This window comes from Balaenoptera acutorostrata, chromosome 5, assembly GCF_949987535.1.
Source record: "Balaenoptera acutorostrata chromosome 5, mBalAcu1.1, whole genome shotgun sequence".
Taxonomy (NCBI): Eukaryota; Metazoa; Chordata; class Mammalia; order Artiodactyla; family Balaenopteridae; genus Balaenoptera; species Balaenoptera acutorostrata.
In genome coordinates this window covers 71,180,405-71,203,668 of record NC_080068.1, presented here as the reverse complement: position 1 = coordinate 71,203,668, position 23,264 = coordinate 71,180,405, and the positions used below count along the sequence as shown (strand labels likewise).

Sequence of the window (23,264 nt, the reverse complement as noted above, 5' to 3'; positions counted from 1 at the left end):
TCAAGACACTCAGGAACTAGTTAGTAAATAGACAAGAGGAGGATTATGAGACATTTTCTTGACTTTTCCTAAATTAAGTGTCTCCTCCTGTGAGTCTCCTTTCCAAGTGTGTAGATCAATCATCTAAATGTATTTTGCACACACACAAAAATCATTAGCATCATTTATTTTTTACTTTTTAAAGCATACTTTTATTTTTCACTATTCAGTATTAATAAATGTTTTGTTATCATGCTTTTAGATGTGTAACAAATCCTATGACTCTAAGTTACTCTTACAATTTACATGTATATAGGTATTATGAGGTGAGGCACTCACCTGAGCAATGAACTGAATAATCTTCACAAATATATTGAGAGGTGTATCACGAGGAACCACACTACGTGACCCTTTTGGGAAAAGTGCTGACACTATGCTCATAAGACGACTGTAGGGAAAAAAGATTTAGTCATAATGACAGAATGAAATCAACAAAACATTAGCAAAATATCCTCTCCATCCTTCATAATATGTCAAGATAATTCATATCCCTCCTCAAGGTATTTGTAATGTTAACTAAAATTCATCAGTGTGGCATTTTTTACCAAGATGTTATTTTAAATATGCTTTAAAACAAAGGCACTCACCTTTGAGTTACAGTGTTGCTTTCACATTTTATTCTAATTACATAGACCCACAACAATCTATACAAAGATTCCAGTGCAACTCGAGACATTTTAGGATCTTTATTCTGTTTAGAAACAAAAGAGAATAAAAATAAGCTTATTTATCAAAGTACTTGCAATAATTTAAGATCAATTATATTCTCTGTCAACAACTAAAAGCCCCCTCCATTCCCTTCTTTATTCAATCTAAAACAGGTTTAAATATGTAAGTATATATTTGGTATACAGTAAGTACAGAGAGCTCAAAAGCAACCATAAATAAGGAAATTGAGCCGTCCCTTATATTCTCAAAACAAAATACTATTAGTATCTCTAAGAACTCTGAAATTATACACACTTCAACTTACCTGATGGTAAATGGGACACACAACAATACTGACATAATGATGAAAGGATTGCTCATCTTTGCCGTAATTCACTGCAGCTCATACACAGTTAAAATTTGGAACACCAAATGTTGTTATAGATATTTGCACTTATGGAATAACACAAAATACTATTGAGTGATTATACTTAAACGAAGGAGTACGGAATGGTGGGTTAAGAGCATAGACTCTGAAATTAGGAATGACTGGCCAAACCCCATCCTTGGATCAACTGGTGAAACAGTTTCCTCAGCTCTAAAATGGAGATAACACGGTACCTACCTCACAGATTAAGGGAGTTATTACGTGAAAAGCACTTGGAACACTGCCTGACACATGTTAAATGCTCAGTAAGTGTCAGGTGTTTACCTTTAATTTTTTAATTTAGAATTAGAACATTATTATTTAAAATCAGCAAAGTATCCATTTCAATCGCAATTTGATCAGCAAACCTTTTCTTCATACTAGCTATTACAAAAAGTGAAGTACTTAAATGACAAGAGACATGTAATGAGATTTAATTGTAAATTTTGAAAATTAGCTAATAATCACCTTTAGTAGGAGAAACTCTTTATACATCTGTTAATTAGTTGTAGGATGCATTTAGTGCTATAAATTAGCATTTATTTAATCTGGTTTGAGAGATTTCTTATTGTTAAACAATTATTTTATATATAACAATGGACAAAAGGGAGTTTTTAAATACTAAGTAATTTACCATTCTATTTTATGTTTTCTCAGACTATAGAATAATAGACATCCACTACGTATGATTAAAAGCAATGCAACAAGATTACCACTGGACATGTTTTTAAAAAAGACAACCACTAGAAAATATAATTTTGTACATCTATGTATATGAAAATCTGATATAATTCAGAATGGAGTATCAACTATTCAGCTGGTCAGAGTCTCAAAGTCAGTCTCTCCCTCTACTGCCAAATCCGCGATTCCAAATTTCAAATACACTCCCCAAGTAGTTTTCTATTAATTTGTTACTAATGTAACTAAAGTAACATATAAAGTTACACACAATATATGTTACTAGTATAACAACCAAGCTTTTTGTAGTACTTTCTTTTCTATCACTTAAATGCAAGGTCTCAAATATCAAAATATGAGTTCAATTAGTTTTATGTACACTCCAAATAATACTTTCACATAGTTAAATTATCTTTTCAAAATATGAATACTACAAATTAACATATAATAAATTATATAATAGAAATATTTAAGTCCAATTCCACATAAAAATTCTTCTCATATAAATTGTTAATAAAGTATTTGGATTATCTTATCTTATGTGCTGAGGTATCTGGCATGAAATAAAATTTGAATTTCAAACTTTCCAAGATGGACTACTATCTTTTACAAAGCAGACTTATTTTATAATGAACAATTCCAGAAAAGATAAAAAGTGATAAAAATTATATAATTGTTTACTCGGTAACTGCAATGCTGCTATATATCTCTGAATAATGAAAACATCCTAAATTGATCTGATCCTTAAACAAAGATACATAATTCCCTAGTTACAATTTTGGTCTAATTTGAATAATCAGATTACATTAATAAAATCCAGTAATATTAACGTATAATACAGTTTTTTAAAATTCTTTTTTCTTTCTTTCTTTCTTTTTTTTTAACGGCAGGTTCTGATTACTTATCTATTTTAAATAATACAGTTTTGATGTCAGGCAAATATGCTCTCTGGCAGCAATCATTTTAATGTTTCTTCATTTTTTTCCTACTGTGAACAACAACAAAAAAAGATTTGTTTAAAACTCAAACCAGTAGGGTTGAAGTTTTAAAGTGTTGCATCAAAATCATATTCAAAATCTGAGCTACTGTCTCCTGAATTTCATTGGAAAATGTTATAAAAAGCATCATTTATAACAGCTAATTTTAATTAAACAGAATATTTTAAAACTGAAGATTATGGTTAAAAATCAACATTCGGTATCACTTCTCTCTCTTAAATTCATCTTCTTGGGACCACATTAATATTAAACTTTCGGTAGAATGTTCCTGCTGTGTGCTGCTCTTCTTTTACAATACGAGAAGCAGACTTAAATAAATACGTTGGACATGCAACGCAGCCATGGGTAAAGGGGGAAAAAAGCCACACTTAAAGGAGATAAAGCAATATTTTACTTTGTAACATCAACACGACTCACCTGGAGTGTTTCTATTTGTTTTCTGATACTGTTGTTAGATGGCATCTAAATAAAGCAATGTGAGACAGCAAACATAAACATGAGATGCAGCACATGCATGTTAGATGAAAATAAGCACAAAACAAGACAGCTCTTCACCAAGGTCTCTATTTAGAAGAAATTTGAAATGTCCAAGACAGTGGCTAGAATCACTGAAGAAAAAAAAATTCTATAATTTGGGCATCATAGGATACATCTACAACACTCAAACTGAGAGAAAATAGATACATTTTTAACTATCTAATTTTTCCTCTACAATTACTGCATTTGATTTCAGATCAGTTTCAATTTTTAAAAGAAAATAAGCATACACTGTAGAAAAAAATATCTAAATTATTTTTACATGGCATCTACTCTTACTCCTCTCTCTCTCTCTCTCAATTATTCTTTAGAAACTTTAAAATCATTTTTCACATAATGACCTAATTTGACATAAAGATTGGGGAATGGGAAACTACCAAATTATGTTTGGGACAAAAACAGCAGATTTAACACTTTCGGTGAAAATAAACTGATGTTCTCTCATGCTATTTATGGACCTACAGACTAATGCCCATTTTTCATGGTCACCAACTTCAGAAACTAGTATGGTAATTTTTTAAAAATTGGGCGGTATATTAAAGTGCCTTGAAAATGCATCATATTTATTCTTATGACTCTAGGGAATAATGCCTTTTTACTATCCCAGAATTATAGCCAAAAATATTTTTTAAAATACTCAGTAAAGCAACATTCCTTATAGTACATTAGAAGGTAACATGGTAGACCAGAAAGAGCAAATTTTATTGAACTGGATGGATTAGATGCAAATTCTATCTCTATCACTTTTTTGGCTCCCTAAACTTGGGTTACTTACTTATCTTCTTTCAGCCTCAGTTATAGTAAGAATTAAATGAGATATTGTACTTAGAGAATCTAGCCTAAAATAAATACTAATAAAAATCTATTTTAAGGAGTAGTAGGTCTAATAAATGGAAAAGTGTTACAGATTTTTTTGAACTCAAGAGATTACTTGAATCTCAAAACAAAATCAATTTAGGTAAGACCTTTATCTTGGACCAACTTTTCCTGTATACAAAACAAATAAATGATACCTGTCACAACAGATAATTAGCATAGTTTTTCTCTGAATGCTCGACTCCTTACCTCAACTATGTAGCGTAGCCACAGTATCTAAAACTTAACAAGCAGGAACCAAGTCATAAAATTTCTGCTGAATAGAGCCTTAATGTAAGTTAAAGGTTAATGGTCAAGACAACTATATTCCAAATATTCATGCTAAGTGGCTCTTATCTCCTTTAGCCTGGCAGATTGACACAGCCATTAATGAAAATGGACAATATGCCAGAAATATTTAACAGGAGGTAAGGGTTCAAAGAAAACAGAGCATTTTAAATGAAAGCCTTAAGCCAAAATAAAAAAAAAAAAGTTAAAGTACTGCGAAAGAACTGCAAATATGTTAGGTGGAAACGTGTATATATATAAAAACATTCCAACAAGCAACAGAAAAGTATGAATTGTCATGAAACAAAGCAAACTTCCAGGAACACTTAAATGCGTGTCTTAAAATATGTTATTAAAAGTTTGAAGAATCATACTACCCAGAAAATGATTAATTCCCTTTCAGTACCTAAATCTGTATGAATTATCAAAATAAGGACAGAAACAATATAATGTACTTAAATAAAACTTATTTTCTGGTTGCATGACATAAAGAATTTAACCAGCTTGATTGGTCCTGGGAATTTTCATAAACAGAGCAAAGAGAATATATCAATTCTCACCCAAATATGAATAACATCAGTGTATGTATATCTAGGAGGAAAATAGCCAAACATATTTTTCAAAGACATATTTTAGTACACCTTACTAAGAAATCAAAGTATTTTTCAAAATGATATGTAAAATCATTAAAAAAAAAAAAAAGATATATAGGATAACGTTGTCCAGTGAAGCAATCCTGAAGTGAGAAAAAAAAAAGCCAGTCCTATTTCTCACAATATCACGATGAGCTGCAGAGTCAGAGACAACTCATTTAACCTCTCTGTGCCTTGGTTTCATTGTCTTCCAAGTTTAAGTTTTTCAGTCTTAACCCTAACTTAGAGGAATAACAGAAAACGAAATGCCATGTCTACGTGTTTCTATAACATGTAAGCAAATATTCAAATACATTCATTTATGTATCAAAATGGTATTCAAATCGAGCAGTCACATGACATGCAGATGAGGAGTATTCCCACGTTCTGTGTCAGATATTAACTGTGGTCCTATCCACAGAAGAAAAGAAGATCCTGTTAGATTCTGCCAGCAGAGCATCCTGGGCAGGTAATGATCCTTCTATCTCACAGTTTTGTTTTCAACCCTAAGAGACTGGACATAGATGTGCCAAATAGTGTAAATAACAATTAATTCTCCTTTGATTCAAGTCAGAATCATTTCAGGAGCTTTCACATCTGTGCGGATCCAGCACCATACTTTTAGATTTGGCTGGGCATACGTAACACTCAATGTGCTTTTACTGATGTTTTATTATCGAGGCTTTTTTCATATTATTCAGACTTGAGCCAACATTACTGAATTTTCTCAAGAGAAAACGCAAAATAAGCATCTGGAGAGTTTTATAAGATTAAACTAATACTCTGAAATTCCAAAGGAATTTATTTATTAACAAGTATTGCTAGATCCAAGATAATATAAACAATCATTACAAATGTATAATTTTGCATTCATTAAGACCAACTAAATTTTTAATTAACAGTTTATTCATGTCTATAACATGATTCCCTATAGAAGGAATGAAGTATGTATAAGAAAAGGAATACGTTAAAGTATCACTATTCAAATGAACTATAGTACTGAAAGTTTTATTATATACTGTTCAATGTATATGCATAAGTGAATATACTACAGTCAGTATTTACAGGTCAGAAATGAGATTAAGTCTTACCTTTAAATGTGACAAACAGTTCTGTAGGAAAATATGCCAGTTATTTAAAAAAAACTGTTTTTGACTGACACATAAAAGGCAGGTAATTAATGGATATAGAGCCTATAGGAGACAGAAGAAAGAGAATAACATTTTTATGAAAAAGCACTGGACTTGTAAATTATATTTCATTCATTCTCATAAACAAAAAAAGTTCTATTAGCAGTTTTCCCATTTGTAATCAAAAAAATACGATCTCAGGGAGTAATCTAACAAAGAATGATAAAGGGTAGATTTTCTATAAGAACAATTTCCTGATCTATCACATCTCCCCAAGTGAGAAATGTGCTATTATTTCTCCCTAGACCCATTCCTCCTCTAACCAGTACAGTGGTCCTGGGATCAGAGGACAGACCTGCATTAATGTTGCAGTTTTCTATTCATCAGGTGTGTGACTTCAGGGAGGATACGTTAAAGTGCTCGAAGCCTCACTTTCCTAACATGTAAAGTGGAGAATGCTAATCACACACATGCTATAGGGTTGTGAGGCTTAAAGTAAGACAAAGAATGTAAAGCACTTGGCTCAATGCCTGGCACAACCAGTGTTTATTATTATACCTCTATCTTAAGCAGTCAAGTATTTGTCCAATTCTCCAAACTTTCTCCAAGCTGCATACAAATTTACAGAAAAACCCCTCAAAGTTACTGAAGTGGATGGTGAAATGGGAAAAAAAATGCTTTAAATCTCTGAATAGAAAAGATGTAATTAGACAGACAATAGCTCCTAAATAATCAAATGCTTCAGAATACAATTTATTATAATGTAAAATAAAGGAATTTATGGTTTAATATGAGACTACACTTAACTTTTCCTTTATTCTAATACATAATTTATAGCATCTGTCAAGACAGGTAAATACCTAGAATGAAGTCTGAATAACCTATCAAATACAGAGCTAGTAAAATTAAGAACAGAAAGTTTTCAAAAGAGCAGGAGAAAATAGGTAAAATTTGCCCTGTGTTACACTTTGGATATTTTACAATTTCAGTTTTTACAATTCTCTTAAAACTCTACTAAAAAAAAACAACTAAATTCATAAATCAATTACTAAAACTCCTAATTAAACATATGACGGTTTGAAATGTTTCTCAATACCAATGAATGCTTCTTTCTGGAACTCAGTTCAAAAGTAGTCTGATAAAGCATCTCCACAAAATTTTTCAAGCAGGGAACATTCACTTCATTTTTAACAGCCTAGGTAAAAAGATAATACAAAAACAAAGAAAATGGTTACAAGTGTTAGATCAAACTATACAAGGATTACAATAAGTTTCTGTAAGGTTTGAAATTAGTCAATAATTCACTGAGTATCTGATGAAGTCCCATAATATACCAAATTACCAAATGTTGAGTAAGTAAGATAAACCGGGTTCCTGCCCTGGGTGAACACGCAGATGAATGTGTGGTATAACAGGAGCTCTAAGAGGAAATTCTCTGTGCTCTTGGAGCACTCAGAAGAGGCCCCAATGGAAAAACTCCACAAGGAAGTAACATCTAAGCTGAATTCGGCATTTCTTTACCTAAAATACTGCAATAGCCTCCCATTTAACCTTTCTGGTCTTATCTCCCACTACTCTGGCCCCCTGCACTAGGATCCAGCCACACTAGCTTCTTTGTTGCTCCTAGAACACATCAAACATGCTCTTGCTTCAGGATGTCTGCACTGGTTCCTTCTGCCTAAGAAGCTCTTCCCCCAAATACAGCATGTCTTACTCCCTTATTCCTTTAGTTTTTGCTCAATCGTCACCATCTCTTTCAAGGTGGTGGTCTTTCCTAATTACTCTATTTAAAATTTCAACTCCCCTGCCCACTTCAAGAATTTTTAGGCCCCTACCCTGTTCTACATTTCTGCACAGTACTTACCACCACATCTGGCATATACTCTTGATACATAATTTTACATACTTGTTTGAGTTTTCTGCACTAGATGTAAGCTCTGTAAGAGCAGGGAGTCTTTCCTACCTTGATCACTGTTGTATTCCCTGTGGACGGAAGAGGCCCTGACACACAGAAAGCACTCAATACATATAATGAATAAATAAGTAGAATCTAACCAGGAAAGGAGGCTGGAGGTTATTTGAGAGGCAAGAATGTTCCAGACAGAAAGAGTTCTATGTGCAGAGGCTGGTGTTATGGATTGAATTGTCCCAAAATTCATATACTGAAGTCCTAACCCCACATACCTCATAATGTGACCTTATATGAAAACAGGTCATTGCAGATATAATTAGTTAAGTTAGAATGAGGTCACATTGAAGTTGGGGCAGGGGCTACTCCAACATGACTGGCGTCCTTAAAAAAGGGGGCGGGGGATGAATAGGGAGACTGGGATTGACATATACACACTATTGATACTAGGTATAAAATAGATAACTAATGAGAACCTACTGTACAGCTCAGGGAACTCTACTCAGTGCTCTGTGGTGACCTAAATGGGAAGGAAATCCAAAAAAGAGGGGATATATGTATACGTATAGCTGTATTGCTGTATAGTAGAAACTAACACAACATTGTAAAGCAACTACACTCCAATAAAAATTAATTTTAAAAAGGTGGGGGGGGAGAATTTGGACAAAGACATGCACACATGGATAACACCATGTGAAGATGATGGCAGAGATCAGGGTGATACATCTATAAGACAAGGAAGATCAAAGATTTTCAGTAAACTACCGGAAGTTAGGCAAGAGGCACGGAACAGATTTTCCTCACGGCACTCAGAAAAAAATCAACCTGGCAACACCTTGGTCTTAGACATCTAGCCTCCATAGATGTGAGACAATAAATTTTTGTTGTTTAAGCCACCTAGTTTGTGGTACTTTGTAAGGGCAACCCTAGTAAACAAATAAAATACAAAAGCAAACATGGCATAAAAGAAGAATTAGGCAACACAGTAATAATGGACCACAGTCGAGGGTCTTTCTTCCCACAATCTGCTCCTTTTGATGAGTTACCTTAAAAACTACAACATAATCTCAGATATCTGGCAAAAACAGATTTTTCAGACAAGGGGGAAGCACAAATGACAATTTGGGATGGATACACAGTGTTTCAAACCATTTCTAGGAAAAGAAATTGAAGTACATGCACTAATGATGTACTTCATTAAGCTAAGCTGACATGGTTTTATAAATGATCATCTGTTTTCTTCTTGGCAAAATGAACCTATTTTCACAGTTAAAACTGAGGTGAGAGTGGGGGTGGGGTATTTGACTCAAACTACTTACAAACTTATAGTTCATGACTTCTGTTCGTACTCATTTAAAAAATCTTCAAGTATTTAACTCTAAGTAAATATTCAAAACTGGTCAAAAAAAATCATGCCAATCTCTACAACTGCTATGTCATTAATATTTTAAATTCTTAATTTTTCTTACAATTCCCTGTCCATCTTTTCTGAACATGTTCTAAAGATAGGACCTGAATACCATAAACCATTCCATATGAACACATAGATCACAAGTCAATTAATTCAATATTTAAAAATAAAAGTCAAAACAGTTACATTTGATTCTCAGTATGAAAATAAATTTCTTCATTTTAAAATATTTTAAATAGAAAAAAACCTGAATAAAGTGAATCTTACTAACTTCCATTTCTAGCCAAGGTGGTATAAAGGGGGCTAGACTTATTTTACCATCTGAAACAACCAAAAAGGAACAAAATATATGAAATGATACGCAAAACATCATACATCAGTCAACAAAATAAAGTGACCCCTGAGGAATGGAAAAGAGATGAGGTGAGCCCTTTGATGGCCCCAGCTTACTGCTGTGTAAGAATTTTCAGGGAAGAAATGAAAGTGTACCATTGTGTATGGTTTTTACGCTACACATGAACAGTATAATATCACTTGAGGTAGACAACGATAAGTTAAAGATGTATACCATAAACAATAAAATGACAAAACAATCAGATATAGCTAATAAGCCAACAAAGGAGATAAAAGAATCACAAAAATATTCAATTAATTCAAAAAAATAGTAGAAAAAGGAAACAAAGAACAGATGGGAAAATTAAAAACACAATCAGAAGGTGACAGATTTAAAATAACTGTATCAATAATCGTATCAAATGTATGTGGTGCCCAATTAAAAGGCAGAGACTGTCAGACTGGATAAAAAAGCAAGAACCAACCATATCCTGCCTACAAAAAAAAAATATATATATATATATATAGTTTTTTTTTAATATAAAAACACAAGTAGATTAAAAGGAAAAAATGGAAAAAGATATACTATCCTTATACAATCAAAAGGAAGCAGGAGTGGCTATATTAATATCAGACAAAGTAGATTTCAGAGCAAAGAATATTATCAGAGATAAGTAAGGTTATTTCACAATTATAATGGTGTTAATTAAAGAGGATATACAATCCTAAACATACATGTGTTTCATGATAGAGCTTAAACATACAGCAAGCAAAAATTGACAGAACTGCACAGAGAAACAGTTGATCAGATTTCAATACTCCTCTCTCAGTAGTTGATAGAACAAGTAGAGAGGAAATCAGCAGAGTTGAAGAACACTATTAACCAATTTGCCCTAATTGATATTCATACAACACTCTATCCAACAGCAGTATACATAGTCTTTTCAAGTGCACATGGAACATTCATCAAAATAAATGATATTCTGGCCCAAAAAACAAATTTCAATGCATCTAATGGGATTCAAGCATACCAAATATGTTCTGCAACCACAAATTAAAAATGAATAACCTGAAGATCTCTGGAAAATCCCCAAATGTTTAGACATTAAATAAAATGCTTCTAAATAACCCGTGGATTTCAAAAAGGACAGCAGAAAGTATTTTGAGCTTTACAAAAATGAAAACACAAGATATCAGAACTTGTGGGCTGCCACTGTAGAATTACTTAGAGGGAAATACATAGCATCAAGTGCTTATATTAGAAAAGAGAAAAGGTCTTGATGACCTCAGCTTCCACCTCAAGAAACTAGGGGGGAAAAAAGAGCAAATTTAGAGTAAGTAGAAGAAAAATAATAAAAATCCAAGTAGAAATGAGTTAAATAGAAAACTGAAAAATAGAGAACATCGATAAAGTCAAAAGCTGGTTCTTTGAGAAGATCAATACAATCAATAAACTTCTAGCCAGACAGATCAGGAAAAAAGGAGAAAAGTCACAAACTACCAATATTTGGAATGGAAGAGGTCACTACAGATCCTATAGCTATTTAAAGAAATTAAGGGAATATTATGACCAACTTTACAACAATAAATTGGATAATTCACACAAAATGGGCAAACTCCTTAGAAAGACATGAAAGCATACTCAAGAAGAGATAGTCTGAGCAGCCCTATGTATTTTGAAGAAAATTATCTGGTAGTTAAAAAGCTTGCCACAAGAAAAATCCCAGGCCAGGTGGCTTTATTGGTGAATTCTACCCAACTCCAAAGGAAGACGTAGAGCCAATTCTGCACAAACTTCTTCAACATTAACTTGCTACTAAAAACAAAGACATTGCAAGAAAACCACAGACCAACAGCCCCCATGAACATAGATAAGTGCAAAAATTCTCAAAAGAAAAAAACCTAGCAAATAAAATCTAACAATATATTAAAAAAATCTTATCATGATCAAGAGGAGTTTAACCCCAGGAATATATGGTTGATCCAACATTTGAAAAATCAATCAATGTAATTCACCATATTAATGAACAAAAAAGAAAAACTATATGATTACTTCAGTAGACAGAGAAAAAAAGCATTTAACAAAATCCAACATTCATTCCTGAAAAAAACTCTTAACAAACTAGGAATGGAAATAAATTTCCTCAATATGATAAAAGGCATCTGTGAAAAATCTACAGGTAACATCATACTTATTGGTAAAAGACTGATGACTTTAGCCCTAAGATGTGAATGGAGTCTGTTCTCATCACTTCTATTTATCCTTGTACTGAGAGTCCGAGCCAGTGCAATAAGGCAAAAATAAAATATGCACACTGGGGCTTCCCTGGTGACACAGTGGTTAAGAATCTGCCTGCCAATGCAGGGGACATGGGTTCGGGCCCTGGTTCAGGAAGATCCCACATGCCTCGGAGCAACTAAGCCCATGCGCCACAACTACTGAGCCTGAGCTCTAGAGCCTGTGAGCCACAACTACTGAGCCCACGCACCACAACTACTGAAGCCCGTGTGCCTAGAGCCCATGCTCTGCGACAAGAGAAGCCACCGCAGTGAGAAGCCCACGCACCGCAACGAAGAGTAGCCCCTGCTCACCGCAACTAGAGAAAGCCTGTGCGCAGCAACGAAGACCCATGCAGCCAAAAAAAAAAAAAATATGCGCATTGAAAAGTATTTTGAGCACCTGGAAAATGAAATTTTAAAACAATGCCATTTACAGTAGCATAAAAATATGAAATGCCTAGGGCTAAATTTAACAAAATATATTCGAGACCTGTACACTGAAAACTACCAAACACTGTTGACAGAAAATAAAGACCTAAGTAAAAGGAGAGAAACTATGTTCATGAATTGCAAGAATCAATATTAAGATGTCTGTCCTCCCAATTTATTGACTAATTTAATCCAATCCCAGTCAAATTCCACTAGATTTTTTTTAATGGACTAGGTGATTCTAAAATTTATATATAAATGCAGTAGACCTAGAAGAGCCAAAATATTTTTGAAAAAACTTAAAGTTGAAAGATGTATACTACCTGCCTTCTAACTTACTACAGTAATTAACACAGTATACCATTGTTGTAAGAATATACACACAGATCATTTGAACAGAATAGAGTCAGAAAAAGACCCACACAAATAGAGTCAATTGAATTTTTTGACAGAGGAACTAATGTACTTAGAAAAAGCTGTCAACAAACAGGTGAAACGGTACAGGAACAACTGGATGCTATTTGCAAAAACAAAAAGAATTAAACAAAACAAAACAAAATTTCAATCCATACCTCATACCATATACAAAATTAACTCAAAATAGATCACTGACCTAAAAGTAAATCCCGAAACTGAAATATAGAAAACCTTTGTTACCCTGGGTTAGGCAAAGACTTCATAGGTACGATACCAAAAGCACAACTTATAAAAGAATAAACTGATAAATCAGACTTCATCAAAATTTAAAACTTCTCCTCTTCCAAAGACATAATTAAGAAAATGAAAAGACAAATCATGGACCAGGAGAAATATTCACAAAGCATGTAGCTGACAAAAACTTCATATCCAGAATATACAAAAAATACAAAAATATATCTCTCAAAACTTAATCAGAAAATAACCCAATTTTAAAATGAGAAAAAAGATTTCAACAGACATTTTGCCAAAGAAAACATACAGACAGAAAATAGGACAGGAAAAGATGCTCAAAATCATTAGTCTGGAGGGAAATGCAAATTAAAAGCTACACTGAGATATCACGACACACTTATTAGATTGGCTAAAACTAAAAAGACCAGCCAAAGCCAGAGTTGGTGAGCATGTGGAGGAAGAGAACTCCCACATAAGTGGTGGGAATGCAAACCAGTAAAACCACTTTGGAACACAGCTAGGCAATTTCTTTAAGAGTTAAACATACACCTACCATTTGGTCCAGCAATTTCACTTCTAGATATCAACCCAAAGGAAATTAAAGCACATGTCCATACACAGACTTGTACGGGAATTTCATAGCAGGTCTATTTGTAACAGTCAAACACTTGAAACAGGGCTTCCCTGGCAGCACAGTGGTTTAAGAATCTGCCTGCCAATACAGGGGACACGGGTTCAATCCCTGGTCAGGGAACTAAGATCCTGCAGGCTGCGCTGCGTGGCCAAAAAACTAAATAAAATAATAAAGAAGATACACTCTTGGGACTTCCCAGATGGCGTGGTGGTTAAGAATCTGCCTGCCAATGCAGGGGACACGGGCTCGAGCCCTGGTCCGGGAAGATCCCACATGCCGTGGAGCAACTAAGCCTGTGCACCACAACTACGGAGCCTGCGCTCTAGAGCCCACGAGCCACAATGAAGCCCGCATGCCTAGAGGCCGTGCTCCGCAACAAGAGAAGCCACCGCAATGAGAAGCCCGTGCACCACAACGAAGAGTAGCCCCCGCTCGCCGCAACCAGAGAAAAGCCCGCACACAGCAACGAAGACCCAACGCAGCCAAAAATAAATAAATAAATTTATATATTAAAAAAACCTTGAAACAACCCAAATGTCCAAAAACAGATAAACACATAACCGAACTGTGGTATATCCATACAATGAAATAATGTATAAACTGCTGATATATTCTGTAACATAGTTGGAACTCAAAATAATTGTGCAGAGTGAAAGAAGCCAGAAAAAAGAGTCTGTACTATAAGATTCCATTAATATAAAATTCTAGAAAACCCAAAACTAAGTAGAGGAATAGAAAGATCAATGGTTACCTGAGAACAATGTGGAGTGAGTGGGGAGGGGATTAAAAAAGGAACATGAGGAAACTTCTCAAGTATGATAGGTACGAACATTACCTTGACTGTGGTGAAGGTTTTACAGGCATATACATATGTCTAATTGTACACTTTAAATATGTGTAATTTAAGTCAATTTTACCTCCATAAGTGTTTTTAAATGAAATTATATGTATATATATAAAGAATATCATTTATACAGCAGTATGTAGTATACTGAAAGTGAGTGGCATATCACATACCACAAAAAAAAAACCCAGGAAACAAAAAAATCTAGCATGTCTAAGTATTCTAAAATCCCCGAATCCTATTTATACCATGCTATGTTACTAGTAACTACAGAATTGTTTTTGAATAACACAATGAATTTAGACCTAGAAAAGCTTCTATAAATCTGCTTCCCTACAAGTTATTGGAACCATATTTATAGCAGTCATATTTTCTAAATAATTTAGAATACATATTTTGACAGGTATGATGAATGTCATGGCAACTATAGAAATTAACTTTTAAAACTGAGACAATCCTGTAAACTCTAGGATACATGTCACAGTACTTTTAAATTCTTCAGAGGCGTTAAAAATGGCTGCCATTTTGTAAGGCACAAATGCCATTAAATGCAGTGTGTTACACTGAGCTACTTGAGATAACCATTACTTCTAGGTTGCAAATACTCTGCCTTCCTAACAGTCTCTAAATCTTAAGGGCCTGGCCTTGTTCTTTTGATTAAAAGACTGATTGATGCTCTTCTGCTATGTGTCGAATAATGATTTACCCCATACTCCCACTACATTGAAAGTTTCCGCTTTATTGTCTATGAGATTACCAGAAAGTAAGAATATCAAATGTGGTAACTTCTTCAGCAAAAAAGGTACTTTTAAAATGCAATATAAAATTAAAAATATACTTACAGCAGCTACAGGGATAAGAATCTCCACAAATAAACCAGCAAGTGCATGTTTTATATCTTTATCTTTTACTTCTAAGAAATACTGAGCACATTCCTTGAGAGGGGAAAAAGGTATATTAGATTAAAAAAGGAGGAAGATTATAGAAATGTTAATATCACAATAATTTTGTAAATACTCTGCAATTTTACCAGAAAGCTAAGTTCAAATCATGCTCAAATTTAAAAAGAAAATTAATTCACACTTCCGACAATTTAACGCTTGGGGTAAGGCATTAGTAACAATGTCATTAATTATATTTATTTTGTTTCTTTTAAATAGTCATGAAAAGCAAAAACAACCACTGTTAGGCTAATTCTAATTACTGCACTTGAGAAGGCAGATCACCTGCATGAACTGAAATGATGCTTCAAAATCTTCTACAGGATACATTTTCACTCTGAAAAATTTCATTCCCATTATTAAGCTGATGACGCTTTGTACCACATGTGGACTTTGTTCCTTTTGTCGCAGTTCTTTTAATTCTGTCACAAACTTCTTCCTCACAGCCTGAAACCTTTAACATACACGGATACACAATTTGATGTGAATTGAAAACACTCATTTCCCACATGATATTTAAGGTTGAAATCAAAAAGTATTTTACCTGAACACCATCTCCTTTCTCTGCCCTCATCAAAATTACCCAGAAAAACATACAGATGAAAACAAAAATATTTCTGATTCTAAATTTACTGTTCATTTATTTTTTCAAATAAAAAATGCCTTAAGGAGAAATTCTTATTTCTTATTAGAATTTCTTATTCCTATAATACCATCAATACAGCATCATTACCACTTAATATTTCATAATCATCATAAAAATAAGATCTAATAACCCACCCATAAAACATCCACATGTAAATCAGAGAGTGTCTCTAAATATTAAGACTCATTTTGATCAAGTCTGCAATTTGAGTTACATGGAGAGCAGACTGGAGACTACATATTTGTTCAAAGAGATAAACCAATCACTTGTAGACTACTAATTATCTCTTAAAATTATCATCTCCTTACACTGTAGAAAAACTGAAGAAGATGAGTGGGAGGACACTGGTCTCACAATGTGAATCAGCTAGAGAATCAAAATGCTTTTGAAATGTTGAGCAACATCCTGGATTCAAATGACTACAACAGTTACGGCTACTAAGTTTTTCTTTGCTTACAATGGAAAAAGATATCTGATAGTTTGTTAATCAATAACACTTCATTTTCCCCCTCTATCTATTATGAAACAACTAAAGGTTTTATTGCTGATGTTACTTGGGGAAACCAGTTCTTGAAAGTTATAATGACAAATGAAGCATACTTCCCAATGGGCACTGAGGACATATTAATATTAATTAAACATGGATATTAATTACATGTTAATGAAATATGGGTCCATGATAGGAAGTATAACTTCTCCATTTCCATTTCAGTCTTGTAAAATACAACACCATTTTCCATGAAAGTGTTCTTTTTTTTTTTTAATTTATTTGTTTATTTATTTTATTTAATTTATTTATTTTTTGGCTGTGTTGGGTCTTCGTTTCTGCGCGAGGGCTTCCTCTAGTTGTGGCAAGTGCAGGCCACTCTTCATCGCGGTGTGCGGGCCTCTTACTGTCGCGGCCTCTCGTTGCGGAGCACAGGCTCCAGACGCGCAGGCTCAGTAGTTGTGGCTCACGGCCCCAGCTGCTCCGTGGCATGTGGGATCTTCCCAGCCCAGGGCTCGAACCCGTGTCTCCTGCACTGGCAGGCAGATTCTCAACCACTGCGCCACCAGGGAAGCCCTGAAAGTGTTCTTTTACATTTTATAAAGAAAATATAAAGTGGATAAAAATCTTCCCATTGCAATATTATTAGAATCCAAGGATTTTTCCTTCGATTAAATTTCTCATAATAATTATTAGTCACTATAATCAAAGGAAGTGCATTGACAAGATTCTAAAACACCCCCAGCCTTTTCTTTCTCCCCACCCCTTTCCCACCTCACCACCTTTCCTCTCAAATATTGGTGCCATCAGCCCAGCCTAATGCGGATCCATCCACGTTTTTTCCCAGGCTCATTGTATGTATGGGTGGAAAACACCTCAGTATGGCTCTGAGTGGCATTTCTCTTACAACTAGACCAGGGAGGCTGAGCATCATTTCATAAATCTACCATTGGCCATTTAGATTTACTATCCTTACCGTCCTAGATTTAACTTCGCTATGATGTAGGGTTCTTCTGGACCCAACTTGCTCATGTGTTATTTAGCACTTCTATATTCCTGACAGAAAATCATTTTCAATAAAAATTACAATATCATGAACTACCGTGCCATGAAAAGAAGTACATTATTGCTCATGTTTTTGTAGCTATATTCCTGAAACAGGGATTCACTGTTGATTAAATATAAATACAATATTAAAATATTATTGTCTACATCTAAGTCATTTCAAATACTCCAACTATGTTCTAAGTTCTATAGCATTGGGTGTACAAGGAAGGGTCCCCTGGTAAATTACAAAGGATGAAAAATAAATAATACTAAATTAAAGGACAGTAACTACCAAATAATAAAATACATTACTTCATATTAAAATCTAAACTACTAAACATCAACAATAATTGTGTTTGGTTTCTTAGACTTGAAAAAGGTTGCTATAGGATGATTTCAGGGCCAAAGACTGACTCTTTAAATAGCACCCAAGAATCTAAATTGATACTTTTTTCCTTACAAATTTCCCAGTAGCAACAAAGGAAATTCAAAATCTTCCATAGTCTTTAGAGCAGGCACAAGACACTAAAGACAAACATCTTTTTTACCGTTTACGATAATGATGGTTCAATACAACTCAATGCATGTTAACTCCTAATGAATACCACCCTCTTTATGGAGTACTCTACTATCTTTATCTTTCCTTTCTGGTATGTCTTCTACCTATTCAAAACTCTGTTCAGTATTAAAATAAACAAGATGGTTAGAAGGAAGACACTGTATTGCTATATCAGAAATAAAAGCATTCAAGTAGAAACTATTAAAAGTAATTATTACCTTCGACAAGAGTTCTATAAAAAAGATTTTTAAAAACACTTCTCACAGAACTGTGAAAAATAGGGAATAAGGTAATGACCTGACTATTCTTGGCAATTTCTTACTTCCTCAGTTCAGGTTTTATGGAAAACCCCAAATAATGAAGACAAGTTGTGGAATTGAGGTATGGGTGTCACTTAAAAATCCTCTAAAGCAGGGGTTCCCAACCCCCAGGCCATGGACCAATAGCTGTCCACGGCCTGTTGGGAACCACGGCCTGTTGGGAACCGGGTCGCACAGCAGGAGGTGAGCAGCGGGCGAGTGAGCGAAGCTTCACCTGCCACTCCCCATCGCTCGCATTACTGCCTGAACCATCCCCCCCATCACTCGCATTACCGCCTGAACCATCATCTGCCACCACCCCCTACCTCCCCCCATGGAAAAATTCTCTTCCACGAAACAAGTCCCTGGTGCCAAAAAGGTTGGGGACCCCTGCTCTAAGGAACAGAGCAGCAAAATAATAAAAGGTGAAACAGACTTCGCAATAACTCTATGGAAAAAAAACAGATCTAAAACTGTCAGTGTCTATTCTGTTAGCTAGCAATGAGAATTCTAAAACGCAAAACAAATCAAAATCAGTGATTTATAAAACTTACTTTGATTGGGCAAGAACGCCTATCACTTCTGCATATAAATCTGCAATAATATGCACATTCCCAGTGTTGGTTCCTGAATATCTAAAATAGCAAAAGAACAAACATATTATTTCATGAAATTTTTCTACAAACTCTCTTTCTTAATAACTCTGAAAATTCCTTATCAGGGTGTTGTATAAATTTTCTCTGAAGATTCATTTATAGGATGATAAAAACCACATGAATTTTCTTCTCTCTCTAGATTTCAATTTGCCAGGAAATTTAACCTGATTCTTATAAATTCAATCAGTGGTTTTAAGAATCATTTTTTACAAAATCTTTCCCATAAGCATCTCCTGTGGACTAAAAAATACAGGAAGATAATTGCTTTGAACTTCAGAAAACAAATGATTTATAAGAGTTCAAATTAACAGTCTAAATCTGGACTGCAGATAAAAGCAACAGTCCAGGAAGTATTTTACTTACCCTTCCTTATGTTTAAAGTGCTTGAAAGCTAAGTTTAGAACTTCATGAACTAAGGGATCAGGCACAGGATGAACAGGAATCTAGAAAAAAAAAAATCAAGTGTGTGCTAAACAGGTTACAGGTCTTTTATGAGTATTCTCATCATTTCAACTAACCAAATCAATAATCAATTTAAATTTTCATGATATGATCTACTATTAATCCGTCAATCTTCCCTTTCTAAGAATGCTATTATTTTTCTCTAAGAACTTAGCTGGACATCTACTTTAACAAGCTCTAAATTCATGAACATTAAGCTTTATAATCGCTAATCTTTAAACTATAGACTATGCAGATGAAAAAATAGTCATTGTTGTTACGACCATTGTCACTGTCAGAAAGTTAAACACACACTCATGGGTGACTCTCTGCAACACCTATAGGAAAGTAAACTTTGACTGAGCCAGGCTCCGTATAGTCTGACTTTCTATCATAATAGTGTCCAAAAGGGACTCCGACTTTCCCAACAATTTAAAATTATTTATGGTTTTATTAGAAATTTGTTATTTAAATGTTTGTTTTGTTTAGTTCTTTAAAAATTACATGCCAGTTCCTAATATGGACAACACATCAAAACATTTAAACCAGAAAGTAAAATCCCTGCCCCTACCCCATGTATAATCACTACTGGTATATGTCTACTTCCAGGCTTTTTCCTACACACACTCATCCACACAGCTTATTTTTTACTTAATGGAATGATGCATCTTTCCGCATCAGTACTTAGCTCCTCCTTACACTATTTAGCAGCCATGTAATACTCAGTATATATATTATAATTTATTTAATGAGCTCCCTATTAATGAACATTTCATTCCAGATTTTCAATATTCAATATATATAATGTTATACAGTAAACATCTTGTGCATTTAACATTATTTACTTGTATAGTTCCATAGGAAAGCGTCCAAAAGGAAGAACTGATGGGTCAAAGATTATCCAAGACGTCACTGATATAGATTCTAGTTCTTTATATGTGTGGGTCTGTTTGTGAGCTCTCTATTCTATCAATTTATACACGTCTATACTAAAATCATGTTGTCTTAATTATTAGGGCTTACTAATAAGTTCTCATGTATGGCACCACAAGTCCTCCCTTATTTTTCTTCAGAGATAGCTTGGCTATTGTTCTTCCCTATTCAATTTACAGCCATCTTTTCAAGTTCCAAAAAACTGTTATAGGTGAACTATAATCAAATCATTATATAACATATAAAAACATTTTCTTCATTAGACCAAAAGGTCTTTCTACACTTTTTATCATTCTAATGAAGAAAAGCCAAGCTTCTCTTTTCACTAGTTATGTAACCTGGAGGAAGTTTCTACTTCTTTACCGGTAAAAAATGTAGGTAATAGATTAGAACCCCATAATTACCAGCCCTGAGAGAATGCAAAACTGGGTACATTACAATTGGAGATTCTTGGTCTCTCACCTTTTCCACCCTTCTCTAAAAGGGACTAGGACAAAATTCTTACTTCCTAGGAATGTAGGGCAGATGACGGAACTAGAATATAGGATGGAGATATTGAGGACAAGGCCTGGTAGGGAACCCAGAGCCCATTAGGAAGCGGGGAGGCAGATGTATTTTCCTAGCTTCATTTTCCCTGGATTGGGCCAAACAAAATAGGCCCCAAGGTAAGAAGAAGGTTACTGAAGTCACTGCTGTTGTCCCTTAAGTCCCAGTAAGCCCTATGATTATCCCATTGATGGTTAAAACAAAGTAGATATCTACCACTAGGTGATACCAAACTTTAGTCGGGAATATGCTGTATCTGGATCCAGCAGCCCGACTTCCAGAACTTACTCCAGAATTCACAGCACTAATCACGCAGGCTGGCCCCAGACACTTCAGTGACCTTGCAATAATGCGACACTGCATTTTACATGACTTAATTTTTTGGGCCCCATTTACTGTGCTGTGTTGTGGTTTTACCATACTGACTTCCTTACAGGGATGTTTGGTGTGCTCTAGGCCAGAGATATGAAACACAAGTTAACTTACACTTATACTTTCTCCTAAGTAGTCTTTATTTGCTCCAGTTATGCCAGAAGTCTAACAATGACAGCTAGGGACACTACTTAGCTATGTTGTGTGCTCTTTATTACTACCTTAATAATATTAATTATTAATAATGCCACCACCAACAATTTTCACATGTCTGTGTGCCAGGTATTACTTAGGCATTTTATATACATTATTTATAACACTTATAGCACCCTTACACAGTAGTATTTGTCCCCTGTTTTACAGATGAGGGGACTGAAGTTTAGAAGCCAGTGCATACTTCTCTAGAAAATACTGTGTGCCCAGTTTCTGATATATGAAAATGCATTTAATAAATGGAACAAATGAGGAAAGAAAACTTTCAGTTTTATCATATTATAGCTAGAAAAGAGACAGAAACAGAAGTGAGAGAAGAAATATTATCTCATCTTTAATTTTTGGAAGAAAAAAAGCACAACCTCTAAAAATTTTATTTTAAGAATGAACGCTATCAGGATGCTCAGACGTTCCTGAAATTCCTACTTCTCCCCTTATTTACAATAATAACAAAAATTCCCAAGCTGAATCTCCAAAAAACGGGGGGCTGTGGTGGGAAAGAATCCCAGTTCAGTTTATAGAGAAAACGTCCTACTTTCATGGAGTAGTATTCCCATCTATAGCATCAAGAATTTTTTAGATCTTGCCATTTGCGTGATTTTGGAAGCAGACCTAATTATATTTGAACATTCAAGAAGGATATATCTAGCAGACTCTAAAGAATACCCAAGTTTTATTCCAAAGCTATTCCCACCACCACTTCCCCAGATCTAGTGCTTTTAAAACATCATGAAAGTAGAAAACCACAAAACCAGGTTAAGACATGGAAAACGGGGAGTCAGCAAGGTGCGCTCATTATGTAAATGATCAGTTCTCAGTGCAAAGGACAGTGAATAAACTCATGACTCAGCAAAATCACAAATAACCCCATAACCTTCAGGGCTGCTCACCAACATCTAAAATGCTTATGTCGTGTGATGAACTGGAAGATTGGGACTGACATGTATACACTGACGTGTATAAAATGGATGACTAATAAGAACCTGCTATATAAAAAAATAAATAAAATAAAATTCAAAAATTAAAAAAAATAAAAATAAAAATAAAATAAATAAATAAAATAAAATGCTAATGTCAAACCTGAAAATACTGAGGATCTACTCCTCCTTCTGATACTTCACAATAAGCACCCATAAAACTAAGCCAAGAGCCTGAAGTGGCTCATAAGCCTGGTTTCCCAATCTTGTTTGTTTCAACGAATAAATGTATGGCTAAAATTCAATATAAAAACAAAATTGCTTAAACATACTAAATGCTATAGTGCTGTTTAAACATGCTTTTACCATGGATTCTAAAGCCTCTGGTACTAATATGCTAATATTTGTAGTTGGCCATGACCCCAAAATTATTCTTCTTTCTTGAAAAAATAAAATTAGTCCTTTTTCATCTTGAATTAATTTT

The 23,264-nt window shown here is 34.3% G+C and overlaps 1 protein-coding gene across 6 annotated transcripts in view; it reads right to left on the bottom strand.

The window, feature by feature from the left end:
* FRYL (FRY like transcription coactivator) overlaps positions 1-23,264 on the bottom strand; it is a 302,580-nt gene that overhangs the window by 101,999 nt on the left and 177,317 nt on the right. For all 6 annotated transcript variants that reach the window (XM_057547273.1, XM_057547272.1, XM_057547271.1 and 3 more), the window contains 8 exons: positions 19,722-19,801; positions 19,257-19,337; positions 15,950-16,118; positions 15,566-15,658; positions 7,329-7,427; positions 6,194-6,295; positions 627-730; positions 319-427 (listed from right to left, as the gene is read on the bottom strand). In XM_057547273.1, the coding sequence (XP_057403256.1) occupies positions 319-427; positions 627-730; positions 6,194-6,295; positions 7,329-7,427; positions 15,566-15,658; positions 15,950-16,118; positions 19,257-19,337; positions 19,722-19,801 (837 nt within the window). The remainder of the gene's footprint in view (positions 1-318; positions 428-626; positions 731-6,193; positions 6,296-7,328; positions 7,428-15,565; positions 15,659-15,949; positions 16,119-19,256; positions 19,338-19,721; positions 19,802-23,264) is intronic.